This window comes from Nannospalax galili, unplaced genomic scaffold (genome assembly GCF_000622305.1).
Source record: "Nannospalax galili isolate Female #2095 unplaced genomic scaffold, S.galili_v1.0 scaffold597, whole genome shotgun sequence".
NCBI lineage: Eukaryota > Metazoa > Chordata > Mammalia > Rodentia > Spalacidae > Nannospalax > Nannospalax galili.
Genome location: NW_008339519.1, coordinates 336,002 through 360,292, shown reverse-complemented (window position 1 = coordinate 360,292; position 24,291 = coordinate 336,002). Strand labels below are relative to the sequence as shown.

The 24,291-nt window shown below is 41.2% G+C and overlaps 1 protein-coding gene across 7 annotated transcripts in view; it reads left to right on the top strand.

The window, feature by feature from the left end:
• Tpd52l1 (TPD52 like 1) overlaps positions 1 to 24,291 on the top strand; it is a 100,879-nt gene that overhangs the window by 61,078 nt on the left and 15,510 nt on the right. For all 7 annotated transcript variants that reach the window (XM_029564098.1, XM_017798466.2, XM_008834256.3 and 4 more), the window contains exons 2-3: positions 3,356 to 3,471; positions 10,030 to 10,178. In XM_029564098.1, the coding sequence (XP_029419958.1) occupies positions 3,356 to 3,471; positions 10,030 to 10,178 (265 nt within the window). The remainder of the gene's footprint in view (positions 1 to 3,355; positions 3,472 to 10,029; positions 10,179 to 24,291) is intronic.

Below are 24,291 nucleotides of genomic sequence, written 5' to 3'. Positions count from 1 at the left end.
TCCTTCTCAGACTATTGTCTGTCACTTGGTAGGTTTGATCATTTTTTTTCTCCTGACTTTCACATAATTTCACCAATCACCTTTTGATCCAACTCCTCTTTTCACCGGCTCCTTGAGGCCATAATTATCCTTTGGCTCTGTAATTTGATTGCTGCCTCTCTAGCACACTGAGTGGAGTGTGTTCCGCCAGCCAGACACTGCAGGTCTTTTCATTTTGTTGGTGGTAATGTAGCACCCTGTGCTGAACTGTTCAGGTTCAGGACAGGAGGCAGCAGGAAATGTTTGCATCAGGAGATAAAAGAACAGAGGAAACTTAGACCTGGACTAACTTGCTCTCTAGTCTCTGTGCAGATTTCTTAAATGGGTGATTTGTGGTGGTGAGCTTTTGAAAGATTCTTGAGATCTCTGAGGAATGGGCTCCATTGCCAAATACCTCCCTTCATGGTTTATCCACCGCCCCTTCAATGGATATATATATCCATTTTATATATATCCCTGTCCCTAAAGTCAGTAGATAGTTCCCCATTCAGGTGTTAGCAAGAATACAGGATTCCAAGGTTTCTTTTCCTTCTAGGAAATAGAAAGATGCTGGCAATGTTTGCTGTCTTTAAAAGTACCTGGAACTTTTGTTTATTCCTTGAACCATGACTTCTTGGCCAAGGGAAAATTGAGGACTTGGGTTCCAGCAGTTTGCACAGTATTTGTAAGTCCCTGAACTAAGCTAAGTTGAGCTGAGGAAAAGCCCAGTGTTTTGCAGTTCTCACCCTGACCCTGACTCTCTCCTAATCTGCAGTGTAGATGGCAGCTTACTTCTGAGCCCATCCATCTCTTGTACCTACCTGTGCTTGGAGTTGCTGCTGATTCCTGATTAAATTAGACAGTTACCTTTAGAATACCTGACAATGCATTGGCTACATGGAAATATTTACTAGTAGGATCAAATGACAGTATTTCTCCTCAAGTGATCCAGTTGTGTCGTAGAACTGAGAGTATGTTCCCTATATTCTCCCATCTGTATTTTCCTAAGTTGTTCATATCTGCCTATGATTGGTACAGCCTGCCTGGGGGAGAATTTGTCAGTTTTCAAACTGTCTATGGCCTCTGACTGAATTCAGTGTGTTGGAAATCATCAACCATGCTGTTTGAATCAGATGTCGGCATGTTGATACTCATACATTTTAAAAGGTGTCCCCCATTCCGGCAGTGCCTACAGTCTACATCAGGAAGAGTGTTATCTACTACAGAGCCTGCTGTGGGTGCCAGAGAGTATTCTTGTATCTGAAATGGTGTCTGGGAAGCAGCCAACTGCAGATGGACATTTTATTCATTCCCTTCTTGCTTCGAATCCCCTCATCACCTAAACATTAATGAAGAGAAATATTTTCTTAGGTTTATTAAACATATGTGATTTCTTCCTATAAAAAATTCATTTGTCTCTTTTGGACTATTTTTTCTACTGGGTTCCATTTTAAAATTCAGTTTGTAGAAATTTTATATGTTCTAGGAACTGATCTTTTATTAATCATATATACTGCAAGTATCATTTCTCTGATAACATATTTAGGGAAGAGACAGTCTTAATTTCATTCATTCTTTCTTTCCTGGTTTGCCTTTTTGTATCTTGTTGAAGAAATCTCTTCCTCCTTAGAAATTAATAAATAGAAACTGATTGCTTTCTAAAACTTTTGGTTTTGCTTCTGTGAGTGGTGTGTAGGTGTCTACATTAGTGTTTCCCACATGGATAACGTTAGTTGCAGGGCAATTATTAAAAATCCTTCCCTTTTCTAGAGATATGTAAATATCAGCACTGTCCTAAATCATGTCATAAATGGATATGTGTAGGGCTATGTTGTGGGTTTTCCAGACACCACAGACCAGTGGGCCAGTCAGATAGCCTGGGCCCTTCCCAGGGATTGTGTGTCTTAACTAAGAAGGCATCTTTGCCACATGACAAATTATAAGCTGAGTTATGCCAAGGTTAGCCTGTGGTATAAGGATAGCTTCAAACATCCAAGCACTTCCCTCCTTTTCCTCTGTGAGGAGCCATTTGTTCGTGTGTTTCTTCACAGTGCAGCTGTTTCAGGCTCCCTACACTACCACATTCAAAGTAGAAGACTTCATGGTTTAACTTTGGGCATCTTTGCCACATGACAAATTATAAGCTGAGTTATGCCAAGGTTAGCCTGTGGTATAAGGATAGCTTCAAACATCCAAGCACTTCCCTCCTTTTCCTCTGTGAGGAGCCATTTGTTCGTGTGTTTCTTCACAGTGCAGCTGTTCCAGGCTCCCTACACTACCACATTCAAAGTAGAAGGCTTCATGGTTTAACTTTTGATTTGAGAATGCTTAGGAGCACGTAGGCAACGTGTATCTAAGCAGCAGATGCACATGTAGCCTAGTAGAGTGATGTGTTCTCAGGAAAGGAATTTTTTTAATTTTATTATTTTATGTGTATGCATGTATTGACTGCATATAGGTAAGTGCACCCATGTCGTATAATGCCTGCGGAGGTCAGAAGAGGCTGTCGGATCCTCTGGAACTGGAGTTACAGACAGTTGTTAATGGCCATGTGGGTGCTGGGATTTGAACCCGGGTCTTCTGCAAGAACAACCTGCGTCTTAACTGCTGAGCCATCTCTCCAGCCCAGAATTTTTATTCTCTGTCATTCAGCCCTGAGCTTCAAATACAGTCAGATTTCCTTCCAGATGCCTGTGGGGAAGGAAGGTTTACTCCAGGTTTGACATGAAGCACCCTCTCCTTGGGTAAGCTTTGTTCTCTGCCCCCATGACACCCCATAAGACAGTGAAAAGTGAACCTGGAATTTACCTGTATGGTGCAGATGAATTTGTGAAAGCTTGCTTTGTTTACATTTTTTAAAGATTTATTTTATTTTAAAAATTATGCATATAACTGTGTGGGGGTATATGCATCTGTGAGTGCAGGTGCCCAGAGAGTCCAGAAGAGGGTGTAGGATTCCTTGAAACTAGAGTTACAGTTGGTTGTGAGCAACTGGACCTGGACGAGATGATAGGAACCAAACTCCAGTCCTCTGGAAGAGCAGCAAACACTCTTAACTACTAAGCTATCTTTCTAGACCTTTGTTTACATCTATGGCTTCCCGTTTTCACTTAGGTCCATTTGTTTGTTTGTTTTGTTTCAGGCTTCTGAGTATTTGATTTCTTGGAGTTCATCACACATTTAGGAGGAAGGCTCAGTTCTTGTTTTTCTTTTCTGGAATTATTGGTTGTTTTTTAATGGGAGGGTCCTTCAGTATTTGTAGTTCTCCAGGTTACAGAAACAAGTTGGCTAAATTCATGATAACAATCCCATTATGTTTTGTCAATTTTGCCTGAAGGCTTGTTGGAGACCGAATCTTTGCAAGGAAGAGATGAGGATGCAGTAGCCAGTGCTGACTTCTCTAGCATGCTCTCTGAGGAGGAGAAGGAGGAGTTAAAGGCAGAGTTAGTCCAGGTATGTTTAGTAATCTACTTTTATCTTTAGTTTGTTACAGGTCCCATATTGCGATTATGTTGTCTTTCATTTAAGAAAATGTAATAGATGAATACATTTTTCCCAGGGTATTTTTGTGATGCTAATTGTCTACTATCTGTTGGCTACCAAGATAAAATGAATGGCTGTGCTGCTTAATCAACAATAATAGTTACGGTCAAATATGTGTTTCTTGCTCTTCTTAGTATCAGGGTATTATGGGAATGATTATCACGTATGAAGTGGATGGAATTTGTTTAAAACCATGGGAAAAATCAGGTGTGATGGTGCATGCCTGTTACCTCAGCACTCAGGAAGATGAAGACTTTGAGTCACTCTGGGAGACCCAGTGAGTTCCAGGTTAGCCTGGGCTGCATAATGAAATCTTGTCTCAAAAAAAACAAAACCAAAAATAAAATAAAGATACATTAGTGTAGGTGTAATCTCCTTTTTAAGGGAAATTCTTCAAAATTCTTATTATTTTAATGAAAATGTCAATTATGAAAGCAACCGACTGCTCTTTTGCAGAAGCATAAAGCTCTTAGGGTGGGGAGGGAAGTTAGAATTAATTTGATCTTAATTAGGTCTTGTACAGCTGCTGAATGGACCTGTTCTAGAGGGAGAAAGGTCCAAATCTCATCCTGAGTAGCAATCTTTGCCAAGCCCTTTGCTGACCAATGGATGCACTGCTTTTGAGCTTCTCTTTCATGGAGAGGGCTGGAAAAGGCTTCCTAGAGCAGATGGAAGCAGCAGGACGGGATAGCAGTGGCCAGCATTCCCTCCACATCCTCTTCACAGGACAGAAAAGGCCTGTTCCCAATGGAAGCAAAGCACACCCTAAAATAATTGCAATAGAATTGTTTTAAGTCTTATTTTATCTTAAATTGTTATGTAATTTTTTTAAAGCAGGGTCTTGTTATATAACATACACTGACCTGAAGCTAACAACCTTCCTGCCTCAACCTCCTGAGCTGTAGATTTATAGATATACCCCACTACATTATACAATAAGTTTTTATTTCATTTTTACTGACACGTGATAATTATACATATTTACGGGACACAGTGTGATGTATGCATACATGTAAGTAGTATGTGGTAGTTAACTCAGGGTGAATCACTTATCCATTATCTCAATATCTACCTTTTCTTTGTAATAAGAGCATTCAGTCTCTTCTTTTGAAATATGTAATACAATATTGACATCCTATTGTGCAATGGAAAATCAGGACTCATTCATTCTATCTAACTGTAATTTTGTATCCTTTGACCAATCTCTCATTCCCCTCCTTCCCCTAGCCCCTGGTAACCCCTGCTGAATTCTACTTCAGTGCTTCTTGTATTGATTTTTCTTTGATCAAACAAGTTAATATTTGGGTTTGTATGTGTGCTGGATAGCTTTAGCTTCAACTTGACACACCTGGGTTGAGGGAGCCTCAATTGGGGAATTGCCTCTATTGGACTGGCCTGTGGCCATTTCTGAGGGGCATCTTCTTGATGAGTGATGTGGGAGGGCCCAGCCCACTGTGGGTGGTGCCACCCCTTCGCAGGTGGGCCTGTGTTGCATAAGAAAGCAGGCTGAGCAGGGGCCCAGAGAGCAAGCCAGTAAGTAGCATTCCTCCATGGCCTGTACTCCAGCTCCTGCCTCCAGGTTCCTGCACGGAGTTCCTACCTTGGGCTCTCAGATGAACGGTGACCCGGGATATGTAAGCTAAATAAACCCTTTCCTCCCCAAGTTGGTAGTGGTCAGAGTATTTTGTCACAGCAATGGAGAAACAAACTAAGACAGTATGTTTGCCTTTAAAATAATTTCATTTTAAAATAGTATACCACCTTGCTCCTCTGATACAACCAGAAATGATTTCAGTAGAGTGTCTCAAATCAAATAGCCTGGCTCTTTAGTTGTTCTGTGTGTGGTCACTGATTGACTGGTCTGTGTGTGGTCACTGATTGGTCACACAGCCAGAGTAAAGACCAAAGGTGGCCCTTATGGGTAGTCTTTATGATCTCATGACCCCAAACTGTTTTACAACCTGTTTGTGTGGACTTCAGTGTCCAAAAGCTGTGTTCTATAATTGATGTAGACTAATTGACTTGTCTGTCCCAGAGCCCATGAAAAGCCAAACAAGTTCTTCCTGCCTTTATAGTTCTTCCTCTCCCCGTTTCCTCTTCTCCCTCACCATGAAGCCATGTCTGCCTTGTGCTTGTTTTTTTCCTAAATCAGCTTATCCACCTCTTTCTTAATTGAATCATGCCCATGAATACAGGTGCACAGTAGGTCCCATTACATCACAGATGCATTTGGGTTTTAGTTCCAATGCTAGGATCCAGTTACACAAGGACACACAGAGACCCCTCTCAGCAGTCTCTCCACCACACAGTGGAAGGAGAGAATTGACTCCCACAAGTTGTCTTCTGATCTCCACATGTATACTGTGGTATGTGTGCACTCCCTTCATAAATAAATAAGTAAATAATTTAAAAACTTTTAAAGGCTCCTCAGAGACCAGTTTATTGGACACCTGCCTTTGCATCAGGCAAAATGTGAGCACGAGGCAAAGCAAGACCCCTGTGCCTGAGGACTGTTAGCCAACAGCAACCTGGGATGTGTCAAGTATTCGATCTCTGGTTCACTTCTCTTCTTAATTCCCTTATGTCCTCCCATTGCCTTCTGTCAACCCACCGGTCCACCGTGTGCTTTGCTGTTAATGTCCTGATGAGGATGTTCTTAAACAGTCTTCCGAGTCCCTTCACCCACACAGCCAGCACGTTTTTGTGTGCTTATCAAGTGCTAGCAACAGGAAGCCTTGTCCTTTTGGTGAGATATAAAATAATAGTATCAAAAACCCAAAGATGTCTTTTGAACACAATTTGATCTATGGCTTTTTACTCTGGCTGTCCCATATGTGGGTTCTTAAGATTCCTGGGATGGGAGATCAGTGTCATCTCTGTCCTGGCACAGTGGTGTGTGCATAGGTGTCTGATGAATACTTATAATTAGCTTGAGCTAATTTACATCATAATAAAAAATCTATATTTGTAAATACCGAAAGTGGAATATGTATATTTTTGGGACTTATCAGTATACCACAGCATGCTATTTCAGTTCAGATGTTTGCTCTGTCTCATTACCAGCTGTATAAGATCTTTAAATATCAAATTATCTTTCTTAAAATAAACTTAATAATTCTGAGTTACTCTGATCCCACTTCCTTTTTAATTCACCAAGCTTCATTGAATGCACAACACTCTATAATATGTATGGCTTTGGAAAGATGGGAATTTTGGCATCAGTACTGGCAATTTGTGATTATATAACAATCCAATACTGCCAATGTCGCTAGATAAAATGACTCAAGAAAAAAATAGGTATTAATAGGAGTGGAAAAAAATCAGAGTACATTATTAAATAGAAAAAGCTGATTTTCAAGTTCCCTCCACCTCTCCTTTGGCTTCGTGTTCATGTGGTGGGAGCTTCTCCAAGACACACAGTGCCCTCAGACTACTTTGTCTTAGGCTTGCAAAAGGTTGGCTTGGCCCCAGGCCTTTCTCTCTCAGTTCCTTCCTTATATTCGGGTTCACAAGCAGTAAGTCTTACTGTCTTATCATGCTGAGCCTCCCATGGAGAGTACCTGCATTTTTTGACTCTTTTTTTAATTGAATTTTTGCAAATTTCATTCAATGTATTTTATGATATATTTATATATCCTCCCCTATCTGCACCCTCTTACTGCCCCCACCCAATTTCATGCATATGTATATATGTGTGTGTGCATATATAGATATATACTTTTATATATATACTCATATATATATATATATATATATATGCCTATAGATTCAAGTTTGTGTCTCCAAATGCCTTTCTGTGTGGGTTCATTCAGTAGAGCCTGTTCAAGCTAAACTCTTACCCTTGAATGAAACTGACTCTCCCCCTCTCAGCAGCCATCAGTTGCCAATACTTCCTCAGGTAGGGTTGGGGTTTCTTACCTGCTTCCCCACATCTATGCTGGGATTTTATCTGGCTTCGGCTTAGGTGGGACTTGCATCACTGTGAGCAGTAATGTGTCAGCATTACTGTGAGTTAGTATGAGTAACTGACCAGCTGTGTGGAGTACCTGCATTTCAATCTTGGCTCTCCATGGCTCTCAACCAAAAGAGGCAAGCCTTGAGGCAGTATACATAATAACACTAAACACTGAACATCATACTGCTGATCAACAGATTATCAAAACATTTCTTTTGACTTTGTGTTACTTCATGTAATCTAGCAGGTAAAATAGAAAAATGAAATTTTACTTTTACAACATAAATTTTATATTAATGTTAATTCTTAGTTGATTTAACTTAATCACCTTACTTTTTTGCACTTTACCTAGATAAGTTTAATTTTAATCAACATAGTCAACAAACACATGGTACTGTATAACCATTACATCAGCCTTTTTCCAAACGTGTACATTAAGCCGTTCTCTTATATCACCCCTCCCCTAGTACCTGGCAACCACCAGTCTGCACTCTGTCTCTGTGGATTTTACCAATTACAAGTATTTCATTTGTGTGAATCATATACCAAGTGGCCTTTGGTGTCTGGATTCTTTTACTTAAGTCTGATGTTTTCAAGGTTCATCCATGCTGTAGCATGTATCAGTAGCTCATTTCTTGTTATGACTGAGCCATATCCTATTTTATGTATAGACTATAGTTTATGTATTCATCCTTTAAGGAACGTTTGGGCTCTTCCTCTTGGTAATGAATAGTTTGCTGTGTATTCTCAGTTTCTTGGGTGCATATGTAGGAGTGAAACTGCTAGGCCAAACCATAGTTCAACGTTTAGCTTTGAAAAAGCATTAGACAGTTTTCTACAGTGTCTAAGCCTTTCTATCAGCAGCGTGCTGAGGTTCCAGCCCTCCACATCTTTTTTACATTCTCCTCTTTCTTCTAACTCATAAGTAACTCACTGCTTCATACAATCTCTAATATGTTTATGAGGTTCCATGAGTATGGAGTTGAAAATATTAAGATATGTAAGCCCTTTTCTTCTTCCCTACATCAGTAATTTATTTCTTCAGGTTAAAACTTTTCTAATCATTTTTAGCACACAGTAGAAAGTACAGCAGTACCCTATGTAACCTTCATCCCCTGCTGCAACACACACACACAGAAAAAACCAGACTCCCAGTAATTTGAGTCACTCAAAATGAAAGGAAAGAGAAAAAGTCTATTGAACCAAGAATAAAAAGTGATGTGAAACTAAAGCTCTCTCTCTCTGTGTGTGTGTGTGTGTGTGTGTGTGTGTGTGTGTGTGTGTAGTAAAAGAACAAGAAATGCAGCCATATTAGGCAGCAGATGAAATTCAGGAAGACACATTGATACAGATGAAAAGGGGGAAGATGACATGACAATAAAGACTAGAGAATTTTGATTTTAAAATAACAGTGGGTTCTCATGTAACAGAGGGACTAAGGCATATGTCAGCCAGGTGGTCCTTTAGCCTCTGTCAGCCTATGCATGCATATGGAAGACTCTTGTTCATTAAGAAAAAGCAAGGTTCAGGGCTATAGACCTGGCTCAGTGGTTAAAGGCACTTGTTGCTCTTGCAGAAACCCAGGTTCAGTTCCCAGCACCCACATGGCAGCTGTCAACTGTCTATAACTCCAGTACCAATCAATCTGATGCTCTTTTTTGGCCTCCATGGGACTGCATGTCTGTGGTGCACTTATATACATGCAGGCAAAACATTCATACAACCACAATAAAAAAATAAAATATTTTTTTAAAAAGAAAAGATGGGGTTCTACTGATTATGCATGCTTATGAAATGTGTAATTCAGTTTCCATTTTGGAAGGGATTCCAAGAACATAAAAAGATGCTCCATGAAGGTAAAGAAACAGATGATGTTAAACTACCAACAGTTCCCTGACATCAAAAACTCCAAGCTATTGCTCCCTCCTGCTGTGCTATTTAAGATATTTTCATTTGGTACTTCTGAGTCCTGTGAGTGATTGTTTTGAAGAGTCACATCTGAGGGAGCAGCTCAGAGGCAAAGCACATGTTGTGGTTGGAAGTACAGTGACACTTTGAATATGAATGAGACATAGCTCCTTTTTAAAATAAGAAATCCAGGAAACTGGCAGACTTTTATTATCTCTGTGCATATGGGGTACTAAAGGAGTTCGAAGGATTCTTTCCCTTGGCTTGGTAAAGAAAAAGTGCAAGAGATTTAAGCACTTACACAGGGCAATACATATAGTGAATCTCTATTTCCTAGTAGGTTTACAAGTGTTTTTATTTTCTTATTTATATTTTGGTTGGCTTTCTGAATTATTTAGAAGGGAAACTGAGTACTTTTGGAACCTAAGCATCCTGTGTCCAGTTTCAGAGTGGGTTATCATCTGTACAGAAAGTTTTGCAAATGGGCAGCACGAGTCTCTTAGCAGGATTCAGGCGCTGTGCTGGGGTACCACTGCCCTTTGGAGATGTACTTTTCGTTCGCTCTGACATTTCACCTCACCATTTTTTTTTTTTTTTACCTGTAGCTAGAAGACGAAATTACAACATTACGACAAGTTTTGTCAGCAAAAGAAAGACATCTGGTTGAAATCAAACAAAAACTCGGCATGAACCTGATGAATGAGCTGAAGCAGAACTTCAGCAGAAGCTGGCACGACATGCAGACCACAACGGCGTGAGTACACGGACGGCCGCCAGCCTGTCTGCTAGCTCACCATCTTCTGACAGTTTTGTTTTTCCTACAAAGTTGATTTGCTGCTTGTAGCTAAGGAGAAAATATTTTTAGGAGCAAAGTAAAGAAATATGAGTGATTATTAAATATGTTGCACTCTATAAAAGAGCTTCCTAAAATACAATTGATTTGTAAAGGAAAATTTTTTCTTGCCCAAAATAGATGCAAGAGATAAACTTGTAAACCCCCTTCTCAAGCCTTGGGGTTCCCGAGATTATAGATATCAAGTAGAAGAGATAAGGTTAATAATAAAGGGAGGGGCGCATTCATGTCTTCTGGGAATGGGCAGAGACGTCTCAGTAAATCAGGCACTGCCTCTTTTCACTTCTGAGTTTGGGTCCTTTCACCTTGGTAATTGTCAGTTGACATAGGGCCAAAGTGTTCACGGCATATGGATAGGATTTTAATGAAGTTAGAGGTTAGGTTGTCTAGCTGTCACTCTGGTAGCCCTCTTACATTCAAACACCTTTGGTTAGTCTACTTGAAGAGTGACTCCTTGGAATTCAGGCATCCTTAGCTGGCACTAAAGCAGGGCAGTTTTGCCATTTGGGTATTTCTGGGAACAAGGGTGGAGGGTTATTTAACAGCACTGTTTGAGGGAGTGTGGACCTCATCAATTTCCGTCTCTGTTCAAGGTGAGTATCATTCATCAGTGCACAGCACAGAAGTGGGGATAAACAGCAGCGGATGTGGCTCAGTGCTAGAATCATGCCTAAAAAGTGCTCATAAACTTTCAAGGAATGACATCAAGCCTACAAAATAGTCTCCTAAGAATTCTTGTTGGCTTGTGTGTGTGTGTGTGCGTGTGTGTGTGTGTAAAACTAGTAGAATCATCTTTGAAAAAGGGCAAGGGTCAGTTGTTTTAGGATCCTGGAATCAGGCATTTCACAAGAGGAATGCATGAAATCAAGAAGAAAGCATTAGTTATACTAATTAGTTATACTTTTATAAAGGTTGCATTTGGGTATAAAGCCAGGACCTGAACCCCAAGAGTAACCAGGTCAGATGATTCTAAGCAGTCAAGGGAGGAAAGTCTTTTGACGGTCAGCACTGCTTATGGGGTTTCTCCCTGGGCCATTGCTTAGTGCTTGCTGCCTCAGGTACGTAGTGATCTGCATGTCTGAGCATCTTCCCGTACTTCCAAACACCAACTTCTCCCAGAAGTCTAGCTCCTGTGTGATCTGTCTCAGGAACCCTTTGAGATCTGTGTTGAGCCTTGGGGCTGGAGGCCACAAGGGATCTTCATATCCTGAAGACAGGGCCAGAGGCAGGTAGCTGGCGTCCCAATGAAGGGATTCAGACAGCTAGACTGTAGTGTAGTGATGCTGAGTCAGGCAGGCAGTAGAAAATTGAAAATGTTTGGAAGATTGTAGCCAGATATTAAAAAGAAGTAGAAAAGCCAATGATAATTTTGAATTCTGAGCACATGGAAACAGCAAATCCTAAGACATGCCCCATCCATTCTGTGTTGCAGGAAACAGCTCACTGCAAAGACCATCCTACCCATGTACCTTGGGTATGATTCCCAGTGCCCCTTATTTACCCATGGCCAAGCCACACTGACCCTCAGATTTTCTATCCATTGCCTCATAAATGATTAGCTGATCAACTGGAACAAAATCCAAGTCTTTGGTTTAGTTTCTTTCTTTTCCTAAGGGACCTGAGTTTAGCTCACTCTTGATCTGAACCAGCACGCAGCCTGGCCTGAGGGCAAGACATCCCATATATCTTATTACTAAACATTTGCTAAATATCGTTCTTCTTACCTTCCCCCATTCTGTGTTGTATGTGATATATGTACATATTTGTGTGTAGGTATGTATACATATGCCTGGGATACATGTAGAGGTTGAAAAGGTCCAATTCAGATGTCTTCCTTGATTGCTTTCCATGTCAACTTTTGAGAAAAAATCTCTCATTGAAACTGGTCCTCATCAACTCAGCTAGTCAGTGAACCCAGCTATCTTCCCACCTCCAGCATTGCTGTTACAGGCCCATGCTGTTGTGCTCGACTTTTGGTGGGTTCTGGGGATCTGACCTCGGGTGCTCATGCTTTTCAGCAGACCCTTGGACAAGTGGCTCTTTCCTCAGACTATTTGACAATCACTATATATTTCCATTTTTAAAAAAGATTATTGGTAGTTTTTATATAGTCTTGGAAACTAATTAAAAATGAAAGTTCATCCCTGGGGCTATACTGGTCCTTTCTCTTATAGAAAATAAAGCCGGATTCAGAACTATAGGCTGTTTTGACTTGCCGTGCTCTGATTTTGTATGCGAAGGTAGAAGTAAGCGAATTGGATTCCTTTTTAAAATATGTGAGATATTTAACTATGATGGCTCTTCTTGATGATTAAAATATTTTCCTTGTTAGGTGGTTTTGTACCGAAAAAGAAGACTTTTACATATATGAAGTGATTTTTCTTCTTTTTGTATGTTGAGTATTAGGGGCTGAAGGGAAATCAGAGGGGCTTTCTGTCCCTAGCCTTAACTTTAGCTTCAAATTCTGCCATCAGGAATTTTTAAAGCCTTTGAGTTATGCCTTTAAAGCCTTTCCTAATCTCACTCTTTAGAATGTCAAGGTACCCCGTGTCTAATACCTATGTGGGAATCAGTTTTTTCTTTGCAGTTCTTTGCCCCTAGACTTAGACTACCTGGTAACTGGAAGAAGTACCAATGATTGGCAGCAATTATTTCAAATTTGTGAAACACTAATTTTGCCTGCTAGTTACTAAGAACTACCCCAAGACCTTTTGGTACTGTGAAGATGCCCTTTGTATGAAAAGTTATGTCAGAAAGGAGCCTGAGGCTCCCTAGAACCTTGGTTTCCATGTGAACAAAGATTGTTTCTCTTCCCTTGCAACTTGCCGTATCTGTCTTCCAGGCTTCTCTGGGTGTGTGCACCCAAGGTTCATCTAGATGTGCTCAGGATATATCCTTGAGTAGGTCTGCATGGAGTCAGGGATCACCTGTGATCAATCAGAAACTAGTTAGCCAACTTTCTCCCCTCAGATGATGGCAGCTCTGGAAAGAGATTAGAAACCACATATCTGTAAATATATACCAATTTAAAATAAGTACTGTGACTTCATACAAACATCTCCAGAAAAGGCCTGGGGACTATAGGACCCTAAATTAAATAAGGTTGTCTGTCAATCGTTTGAGCTTCTGTCTTTACTCTTAGATGAACCATCCCAATGAATGGCCTTGACAATGTGTAACTGGACTCCCTTCAATCCCCAGGATCTGGTTGCCTCTGTATTTCATTCAGGTTTCTGGGCTTCATGTCAAACTGATCTGAACTTCCTTCTGGGTGTAGGAACTAGGAGGGATGTTTTACCTGGCCTGCCTAATCACTGCAGGAATTAGACAACCAAATGTCTGCAGAGCAATTCTGTGGCTGAAGAGGAGGGAGCAAGGAATAGCTGTGCATGGTGTGTCTAGTGTTCCCACCTGGGATGGGGCAGGAAGGGGAGAAAGACACATGCACCCTAGAATACAAAATCAGAGCACGTTTACGAAAGTCTTCTAGGGGCTGGAGAGATGGCTCAGAGGTTAAGAGCACTGGCTGTTCTTGCAGAAGACCCAGGTTCGAATCCCAGCACCCACAAGGCAGTTAACAACTATCGGTAACTCCAGTTCCAGGGGATCTGACAGCCTCTTCTGACCTCTGTGGGCATTGCATCACACGAGTGCACTTACCTACATGCAGGCAATACGCGCATACACATAAAATAAAAATAATAAATAAAATGCGTTAAAAAAAGAGAGAAAGTCTTCTAGCCTAGTCATCAGAGAATATGTACTTTCTGTTTTCTCATGTTTGATAACAAATTGGTGTAGTCAGGCAGTCTACTTAGTGTAAAGCTTCTTGTTGGATAAATAGTATTGATTTATTTCTTGGGATTATGGAGCTTATAGTTTAATCAGAAAGATGAGTTGTGATTTCTTTTCTTCATAAATGATAGTGAAAAGTGATATGAAGGAAAATACAGGGCACAGTGGGAACAGAAATCGGGACAGGAATTTCACCTCCCTTTGTTTAAGCAGGGCTCTGAGGGAGGAGTCAGAATGCAATTAGACCCAGAGGGGCAGGTGGAACCTCCTGAGGATGGCCCAGCAGGAGAGAAGGCCTCTGCTTCTAAAAGCATCCAGTTAATTAGTGCACTTAACTTGGAGGAGGGGCAGTTAATAGAGTTCCCCTTCATCTGCTGGGGATAAAAAGCCATTAAAAAGTCCTAACCAGTCATTTATCTAACCAGAGCTAATGAATGTCTGCTATTAGATGTTTATTACCTAAGGGCTAATCTAGACCCTTGGGATAATAGGATTCAGCAAGGATTGACAAGGTGCCTGTTCTTCATTCAATGTGGAAAGGGAAAAGAATACGAAGCAAACATATGAGAATAGGTCAGGGAGAAAAGGCCAGGATGTGCTGAGGTCAATGGCTTTTGGTGATCTGCCAGAGAGTGACTGGGAGGGGAGGGCTGGAGCTGAGGGGATGGAGTCTGGGGCAGGGAATACTGTTTCAGAACCTGCTTCGAAAGCTGAGGCTTGAAGGACTAGAAAGATCCCTTCTTGAATGACCTAGGGAAGAGCCTTCAGGCTGAGGAAAAGTTGCCACAAGAATTCCAAGGCATGCATTAGCTTTGTAGGTTTCAGGAACTCTAAGAATGTCTAGAATGTTAGTGCTGAGAGGAGGTACAATCTCTGAGGCCCAGGCAAGTGAGAATCTTATACCAATGGCTATTGGAGAAATTGAATTAGGAAGTGACCTAGGTTGACTCACGTTTATGGATTACTCCCATTAGTTTTGATAATAGATTGCAAGAGTGTAAGTGGAAACCGGAAAATAATTTATGAGACTATTTCTTGTAAGGGAGAGTCATGGACAGAGGAGGCAGGATATGGAGGTCAGTGGACAGGAAGTCCTGACGGTTTGGAGGTGAATGATGAGGGAAGCAGAGTAATCAAAGGTGCCTCTGAGGCATGCATGGACTAGTCAGGATCACTTCTGTTTATTGCAACAGAAACAGAGCTTTGCTGTGAATCTCGCGGGCTAGAGACATGATGGCTTGGATTAAAATCCAGGCTTCTTCTATGTACATGAAATGAGATCATATCACTACGAATTGATAGGTAGTGGGGATTCAATAAGTTAAATAATGTACACAGAATAGTTTCAGATGCTGTGATGGTCTGCAGTGGTTACATCCTGTTATCAGGAAGATTGATGCAAAGGAAAGATCTAAGGATCTGTTTTGGTTATAGGAACTGTGCCACAAGCAAATTTACAGACTAAGAGGACAACTCAAGGAAAGTTAAAGGCAGAGACGGTACGTGGTAACCATGGGAGCCCGTGGGTGGGTATTATTGAAAGCTGTAGGGCTAGACTCAGAGAATATTTAATACATCCATGAGCATAAGATGATGATGTTGGGCTCACCAACCTTCAGAAATTAAGTGAACTTTCCTTTGTAGAGAAGGGCCAATCCTTTACTAGTGAGATGTAAATCTGTCAACCACATAATTTCAAGAGAAAGTCTTCCTCCAACCCTATTTCCTTGGCCTCTGAGGGAAAGGGGAGGATTTTAATCAAATGTTGGAAGGAGTAATAACAACATTTATTTCCCCCTGAATTAATTAAATCCTGCTGTTAGTGTTCATGACTCCCATTCCAGCATGAGGTCTACATCTCATAGAATGAAAATGTGGATGTAAAGGACCGATGAGCTGTGGTCAGGTTAGCTGGATAGAATTAGATTTCAAAGCACTGAAAAGGCTTTCAGTTGTCAGAGAGATGTGTGTGATTCCCAGAGGCGATACTTTGCATACTGATTAAGCAATCATGACCTATTTAGTTTGATTTATAATGAAAAGAAAATCTGTGGTATGTTAATGAAAGATTTTGGCATATTTTCCTCTGCAATAGGATTCAAATTGCAATAAGATCCAATGAGTAGGAATAATTATATCATGAACTCAAATTTTCTCCTTTATAGAACGAGTCCAGGAATACAGAAGCAGGTCAAGGGGTCATCTGTGTGTGGGATATGTTGCTCTTGCTCTTCTCAGTTTTGTTCACATCCAGACTTTTTTTGTCTTTAGCTTCAAGGAGGCAGCGTGCAGACGGGTACTTCAAGCTAGTAAGCCTTGTTTGTTTATTCAGTGTTCTATTTTGTGAACCCATGAAATTCTTGACTCATAGACCTCCGTAGGTTGTGCCACAGACCAAACGGTAGGCCTGCAGAGGGCAGAAGGTTTTAGAAAAGAATTTAAACCACTCCACCTTTTTGAAAAGCTTAATAACTAAGACTTACATAAAGAAGAGATGGGCCTAACCTGTAGCATTTAAGTGGTGCTAGAAAATTGAAGTTCAGTTTATGATTTATTTACTTTTTGTGGTGGGCTTCAAAGTCTTCTAGGCCATCATGGTCAGAACGAATATTTTCTCTTTGTGAAGAGCATCTCATAGCTACTGTTGCATTCAAAAGTATCAATGCAGATTGACACTCTCCTGTTAGAAGATGTGCATCCCCAGTCTCTCATGCAATTCATTCTTCTTCCTGTGCACTTTCATTGTATTACATAAACCAGGAAGCAGATTCTTTTTCCCAGATAAAAGTTGTAAGTTTACATTTTAATAACCTATTTTTTTAATGCATGTGTGTCCTTGGTGAAATACCAAATATGCCACCATTAAAGGAATGCTCTGTTTTAAATTTCATCATAGGGAATAGGTATTCCAGCTGTGAAATGCCTTGTGAAAACAGAGTTGTTTCAGTTTTCTTCTACTTGTGTGTAGAAAAATGCCCTAAATCAAAGCCGTCTATTACTCTGTTCCTTTGACTATTGGCACTGACTTTCAAACTTGCAAGTCATGTAGTCTGTGTGAGCTCCCAAGAGAATCTGTGAAAAGTCAAGAGAATTCTTTTTATTGGACTTAGAGAGGAAGATCCTCAAATGAATCTACATAAGACTCCCTGTGCACTGGCCAAAAAGCTCACTTGTCCCAGCTGTGAAATGTTAAACATTCCCACCAAGCTCAGTTTGTGATAAGGAAAGCCTACATTACGTGTTGATGTTCATTGAAAAATAAGAAGTTTGCCTGTATTCAAAAAAATCTAGTAAATGGTCTTAGGTGAGTTCACACATATGAAGCATTCAACAAGTAGCTACTGTTACTGTCAGAGTCACACATTTGTAAAGCTTTTACTAGACCAGATCTGGGTCTGACTAGGAAGCATTCATCCACATAGAGCTATCCTCTGCTGGAATGGCTTTAGAACAGCAAGGATGTACTTCCATCCATTCACCTGAAGGTCTCAGCTATTGCTAGAGTTAGAAACTTCACACAGGAGACTCCTGACTTTGCACCTGCAACTCAAGTCAAGATATTGAACTGAACACAATCATCAATTGGAACTGGCTTTAGTTACTCAGGCACTGGAGCTATAGCAACTATGTAGAAAACGTGACCCCAACTCTCAGGAAGTATAGGCAGGTCACAGGGAGTTTAAACCAAAATTGCAACACAATAGAAAGGTGTTTTGAAAGAGTTGTGCAAAGGATGTGGGACCAGAAGCAGTGGTAAGAGCATAGACTTCATATAGGCTTGTACACTCAAGATTTCTGCCACCAAATACACACTGACAGCAGTCTGAGAATATCTTCATACTGTTACCACTAGCTAAATAAAACACAAGGTTACCCTGCTTTACCAGTTATGTAAGGTACCAATGGTGTACATGATCCATTTCAAAGGAGAGCCGCTAGTGGTTGGAGCTGTAATTCATGTAGAATGTATACCTAGCTGGTGTAAATTCCTGGGTTCAATCTTCAGCACCATAAATTGACAAAGAGACAAATAGATGGATGATAGATAACTGTCTAGTTTCACTGCTCCATAGGACCCAATAATGTTGGTGAGATGGCTCAGTGGGTAAAAGTACTTACTGGAAAGCCTGCTGATTTGAGCTTGATATTCAGAACCCATAAAAAGCCAAACATGGTGGCTCACGTCTGCAATCTCAACTCCTACAGAGATATGAGAGCAGAGACAAAGAGATCACCTTGAAGCTCATGGGCCAGCTAGCCATGAGTAGGCAGCTCAGTAGAATGAGCTGAGAGAGACCCAGCCCCAACAAGGTGGCAGGAGAGAAGCAACCCCTGAGAGCTGTCCTCTCACCTTCACATGCACACTGTGGTACACGCACATACACAAACACACACACACGCACACTCCATACTCACAGTAATATTAAATTAAGTTTAAATTTATGCCAGTGGCATGAGAAGAGGCTTTGATGTTTCTTGGAGCTTTTAAGTACTTTAAACCCAATGACCTATTTCTCATAGGTCTTTGGTTGCTATGGTATTGGTAATTACTTCCCATGTATAATGCCTCTCACTGCCTACCCCTTGAAATACCTTTATCTCAATTATTGATTCTAAGTGTATGGGGGCAATGGCTACTAACTGTTCTTAAGAAACGCTAAACCTAAAGAAGAGGTAGAAAAATGTAATACACACATCTTAGAATTTTGTGTGTGTGCATTTGAGTGCATAGTTACTTGCACACGTGCATGTGGAGGCCAGGGGACACCCTCGGGTGGTGTTCCTCAGACACTGTTCACCATTTTTTCAAGAAAGGGTTTTTCACACATGTTGAGATTCTTGAAATACAGTATTATTATTTGTCTATGTGAACAGTGGAACTATAGAAAGCTGACTCAACTCACCTCAGGGTCAGTCACTTCAAGGCAAAAATACATTATGGGGAAAGGTGGGCACCAGGAATCCAGCCCCAATTCTGTCACCATGAAGCCACAGCACTCTTGCATGCCTCACTTTCGTCATGTTAATTTAAAGGGATTCAGTTCTAAGGCCCTTCATATTTATAAGGGCTCCAGACCCCAACTTCAATCCCCAGCACCATACACACAAAAGAAAACTCAAGCAAAGCAAGCCAAACAAAACAGATTTACAGGTAAGTTCTCAGAAATGAGTCCTGAAATCCTTAATCTTACATTGAGCTACCCAAATGGCTGCACTGCAACACTGAAATTCAAATGTATAAATAGAGATGAGTTTTTTCACTACTGGTACATGAATGTCCTGGTACATGAATGTTCCTAATACCATACAAAAGTCAACAGATCTGTGCCTATATATACCTCCTATTTTGCTATAGAATTGTGCTTAAAATAATGTAGCTGGTGCTTACTGCTTCCAGTATGAGCTTCTAGCTATTTTTAAAATTAAGCCATCAAGTTGAGAATGTCACACAAATGTTCAAAAGGCCTTTTATCTCAAAATTCAAGGCCTTCTCAAATACATAATGTTAAATGACATAGAATAGCTACAGTACGAGTCAATATGCAGTCTAATTGTGAGTTAAGGATTAACATCAGAAGGAATTCTCTAGTAGCCGATCTCAGCCTCCCATGAAGATGACAGTTATCACAGAATTTTCCTTCACTTTTCCTTCACAGCACCTTTCAGGCCACTTGAGTCATTGCTGGGGGCTGCCTGGTGGACTTTCTTCTCTCAGCCTCCAGACTCCCTTTTCTACCCTTCCCTGCCTTCCCCCTAGAGCCTTGCTCCTTGTGCCTGGCAATCACTTGGCTAAGGATTCAAAACCTCTGGCCCTACTGAACAGAGAAAGGTGGTTTTTAGTCTACCGTTTTAATGACTCTTTCTGGCTGCTGTGTTGAGAAGACACTGTTGGGAGAGAAAAGTAGAACAGAGAAGACAAGTTAAGAAATGCTTCAAGAGCCCAGGTGAGGGATGGTGACAGAATGAACTAAAGAGTGGTAGAAGTGGTGGGGAAATTGACAAGCTCAAGGGCCACTGTGAAACTGAGATGAATCAGTAGGGATTCTTGAGGGATTGCATGTGGAGGATGAAAGCAAAGGCCAAAGGTGATGCTGGTGTCCTATCTCGCGGATCACTCTGTTTCCTCACCACTATACATGAGACATTTACATAAGAAAAAAATGTTTCTTGATTCCAGAATTAAGGTATCAATAGAGTCCTAGAATAAGCATAATTCTAAATCCTAGTCCATAGTCTCTTCAATACTAGAACGTGTTTCATGATCATAAGGTACAATGCTTTCCCTTACCTCCACAATGCACCAAATCCCAATTCCGCAGTTTCTAAAAATTATTTATTTATTAACCAAATGAATAGAAGAAGCATTTCATTATAGCATTCAGTTGAATTATTAGTTATACAATATTGTACTTCGTATAACCCCTATAAAACATAAAATTGAATGAGGTTTTAACCTTTAAAAAAGGTCTCCATTTCATTTTAAAATATACTGTTACATACTGAAAAACTCATTTTTAATGCTACTAACACTTAGATGTTTGCACATGCATCTCTAATCTCTATGTATCTGATTATTACTAGTCACAGTTGATTACTTTCTGAAATCCTTGGCACCTGAGCATGGATATAAAATCATCACATAGATTTCAATGGTCATGTTTTTCACCTCTACTAATTAATATGAAGCAAATTTTTATGCTTCTTCCTCAAATATAACTCATTTTTTAATTTATTTTTTGTGTGTATTTCATACAGAACATCCGAAACAATCTTATTCATCTATATACCCACATCCCAAGTGACACCTTCCTATTTCTCCCCACCCCCCCCACTGGAGCCCATATACTCTGTCATCCCTGTGACTGTCCACTGCATTGTTGGCACCCCCAGCTGTTCCCCAGTGCTTGTCCATCTGCTGAGTCTAGTCAGCCTATGTGGAGTTCCTTGTTTTAGGAAGATCAGCTCTTCCTCATCTAGCAGCAATCAGTTGTCAATATTTCTTTAGATAAGATTGGGGTCTGCTGTTCATTTTCCCAGTTCTATGCTGGATTACTGTCTGAGAGTCTCTTGGGCCACCCTGGACAACAACTCAGAGGAAGGTATCTTGTTATGTAGCCTTTAGCTATACACATGGACTCTTAAAGAATTATATTGGCCCCTTTAATCTTTGGTTATACTTTCCTTTCAGGTGTTTAAGACCATACAGTTGGCCCAGATAAACCAATTTATTTTTTACTCTTTTTTAAAAACTTTTTTAAAAATTTAAGCTGGCTTTGCTTGGAAGCATGGAGGAAATGTTTCCTCTGTGTTGACCCTCTTCTTTGTAGACTGGACACTGGTTCAGGTCCATTTGTGGGGTCTCCATGGCCTCCTTGATCAAGTGGACAGGTGACTCACCACAGTTACAGGACATTTTGAGAGATGTTCATAGTCCCCTGAAATTTAGTCGACCTAGGAGGGCAAAGAGCAAAAACTGTCCTTTATGTCCCTCTGACCTCAAAGGCCCTTAGTAGGCCTCAAAATATGGCTGTTAAACATCCAAGAAGGCTGGTTCCATCAGTCTGGTACTTTTAATTACCATGTGCTGTGTAGATAAAGCTTGGGCGAAGACCAAACGTTCTCAGATAAACCTTGACTACACATATACTATATTCCTTGATCTAGTTGTATGTATAATTTGTCAGCAGGTTGTTCGATTAATATGGTTCCCTCTGGTTTTTTAAAACTAGCTAGGCATTATTTATCTCTCACATTGTCTAACCCTTCCACCATGGTTTCCCCATTTAAAGTGCCCCCATTTATCCCATTTCTCGTTTAATAATACCCTTCTCCTATGGTCCCACCTCTCTTGAGCTCCTTCTTTCTCTTTATCCCCAAGGTTCCTTGTATAACCCTCCCCCCCTTCCCTTAAAATAACCCCATTTTAACCCATACCTCCCTTATTAACACCTGTTTCCTACTGTTCTTCTCTTTCAGATTCCTTCTTTCCCTTTACCTCCCTGATTCCTTTCAATAATCCTGGTTGCTGCAGTTACATCAAGATATGCACTCACTTATAAGGATTTGGTGCTAGGATCCACAAATGAGAGAGGACACACATTTTTTGTTTTTCTGGGTCTGTGCTACTTCCCTTAGTATAACAGTTTCTAGATCCATCCACCTACCTGCAGATTTCATTATTTCATCTTTCTTTACTGCTGAATAGAACTCCATTGTGTAAATATACCATATTTTTGTTAACCACTCCTCAGTTGAGGGACACTTAGGTTGCTTCCATCTCTTAGCTATTGTGAAAAGAGAAACAATAAACATGGATGTACAAGTGTATCTGCAATAAGATGAGTTGGACAGCAGGTGGAGGACGGACAGCAGGTGGAGGACCAGCAGCAGGTGGAGGACCGACAGCAGGTGGAGGACCAGCAGCAAGTGGAGGACAGACTGCAGGTGGAGGACAGACAGCAGGTGGAGGAACAGCAGCAGGTGGATCTTTCTTTTCCTCACAGCACAGTGGCTGACCAGGAATAAGAAGCACACAAAGACTACAGTCTACTTTTCTGGAAGTGCTGGTGCCTCCATCCAGTGATCACATCCATGCCAGTCTTCCTTGTGAGTGCCCTGGGGACTGTTTGGGGCTCCTATTTGAAAGGTAGCCAGATACAGTCAGGACAGTTTCCTAGGGAGGGCCTCCCTTGGCAGCATCAAGGATGCCCTGCTTCCATACTCTGAATGCCAGTGCAGCTGGATTCCCACCATGCCTCTGATCTGCTGCGAATGAAAGATGTGTGTGTGTGTCCAGGTCCTCCTCCTGTATGGCATTGCTGATCCGTCTGATCTTTCTTACAAGGCAGAGGTACTGTTGGATACAAGTCAGAGCCAAGCAGGAGACTATGTTATGATGAGGTGCCATCTCGATGGGCTGAGGCTATCCATATGTTTCCTTAGTGTAAAGTGTTAGGAGAATACAATGGTAGGCTAGCAGTTTCTGGAAACTCCACAGGGTCACCATCCTGTCTCTTATAAATTCCTGAGGACAGGATCATTGACAGAGGCTCACAGAAGCCTGTAAGGCCCACAGCTATATTGTGAACACATGAAAATGTCCTTGCCATTCCGTTTCTTAGGGAACCAGGCTCATGTGTGGTTGAGTGAAGACAGTGTGTCAGAGGAGAGAGGCAGGGAGATGGGGTCTGTCAAGTTCCCTCCCTGCCTGAAGTGGGTGGTGACTCTCCCTCAGTCCTACCCACTCTTTGCATTGGGAGTCAGATGGAACCCAGGGTTACCAGGGCTTCTTAATTTCAACTGGAAGATGGGCTAATACTATTTTTTATTTTTTGTTTATTGAGACAGGGTCTCTCTGTAGTACCAGCTGGCCAGGAACTCACTATTTAGGCCAGGCTGGCCCTGATCTCACAGAGATCTGCCTATCTCTGCCTCCCAAGTGTTGGGATTAAAGGTGTGAGTCAACATGCCTAGCTCTGCTTGTACTATTTTTATTTTTTTGACAGGGTCTCCTTGTAGCCCCAGCTGTCCTGGAACTCACTATGTAGACCAGACTGGCCTCGAACTCACAAAGATCCACCTGCCTCTGCCTCCCAAGTGCTGGGATTAAAGACGTGCACCACCACGCCTGACTCTAGTGGGCTTTATAAGACAGTGTCTTCGTATATAGCCCTGGTAGGCCTAGAACTCAACAGGTAGACCAGGCTGGCCTTGTATTTTCAGTGATCCTCCTGCCTCTCCCCTCTTGAATGCTGGGATTACAGATACGTGTTACCACATCTAGTTGGGAAAGGGAATTTTCAGAGAGAAAAGGTAAAGAAGGAATGTGAGTGTTTTAGGGAGATCATGATAGAAAAACAGTGTTGCTTGTCAGACCCAGTGGGAGTGGGAGCCAGAGACACACCTCCATGCTGATGGATGCTGCAACCTGAGGTGTTCTTCAGAGACCTCTATTCAGGTAAAGCCCGGATTCTTGACTACACTACAGAAAAGAATTTGAGGATGAGTCACTATGAAGCAAAGTTGGAGATTATTAAGACAGATTTTAGTACAGATTTAAGCACCAGTGAAAATTACAAAAAAGAGAGGTTATTTCATGCAGGAGGGACTGATGTATTGAGCCTGATTGCTAAACATAGTCACAATTGGACTTGTTGACGGTTGTGCTCATTCATTAAAGGAGTGCCAAGCAGGGTCACTGGACCCTCACCTGAATAAC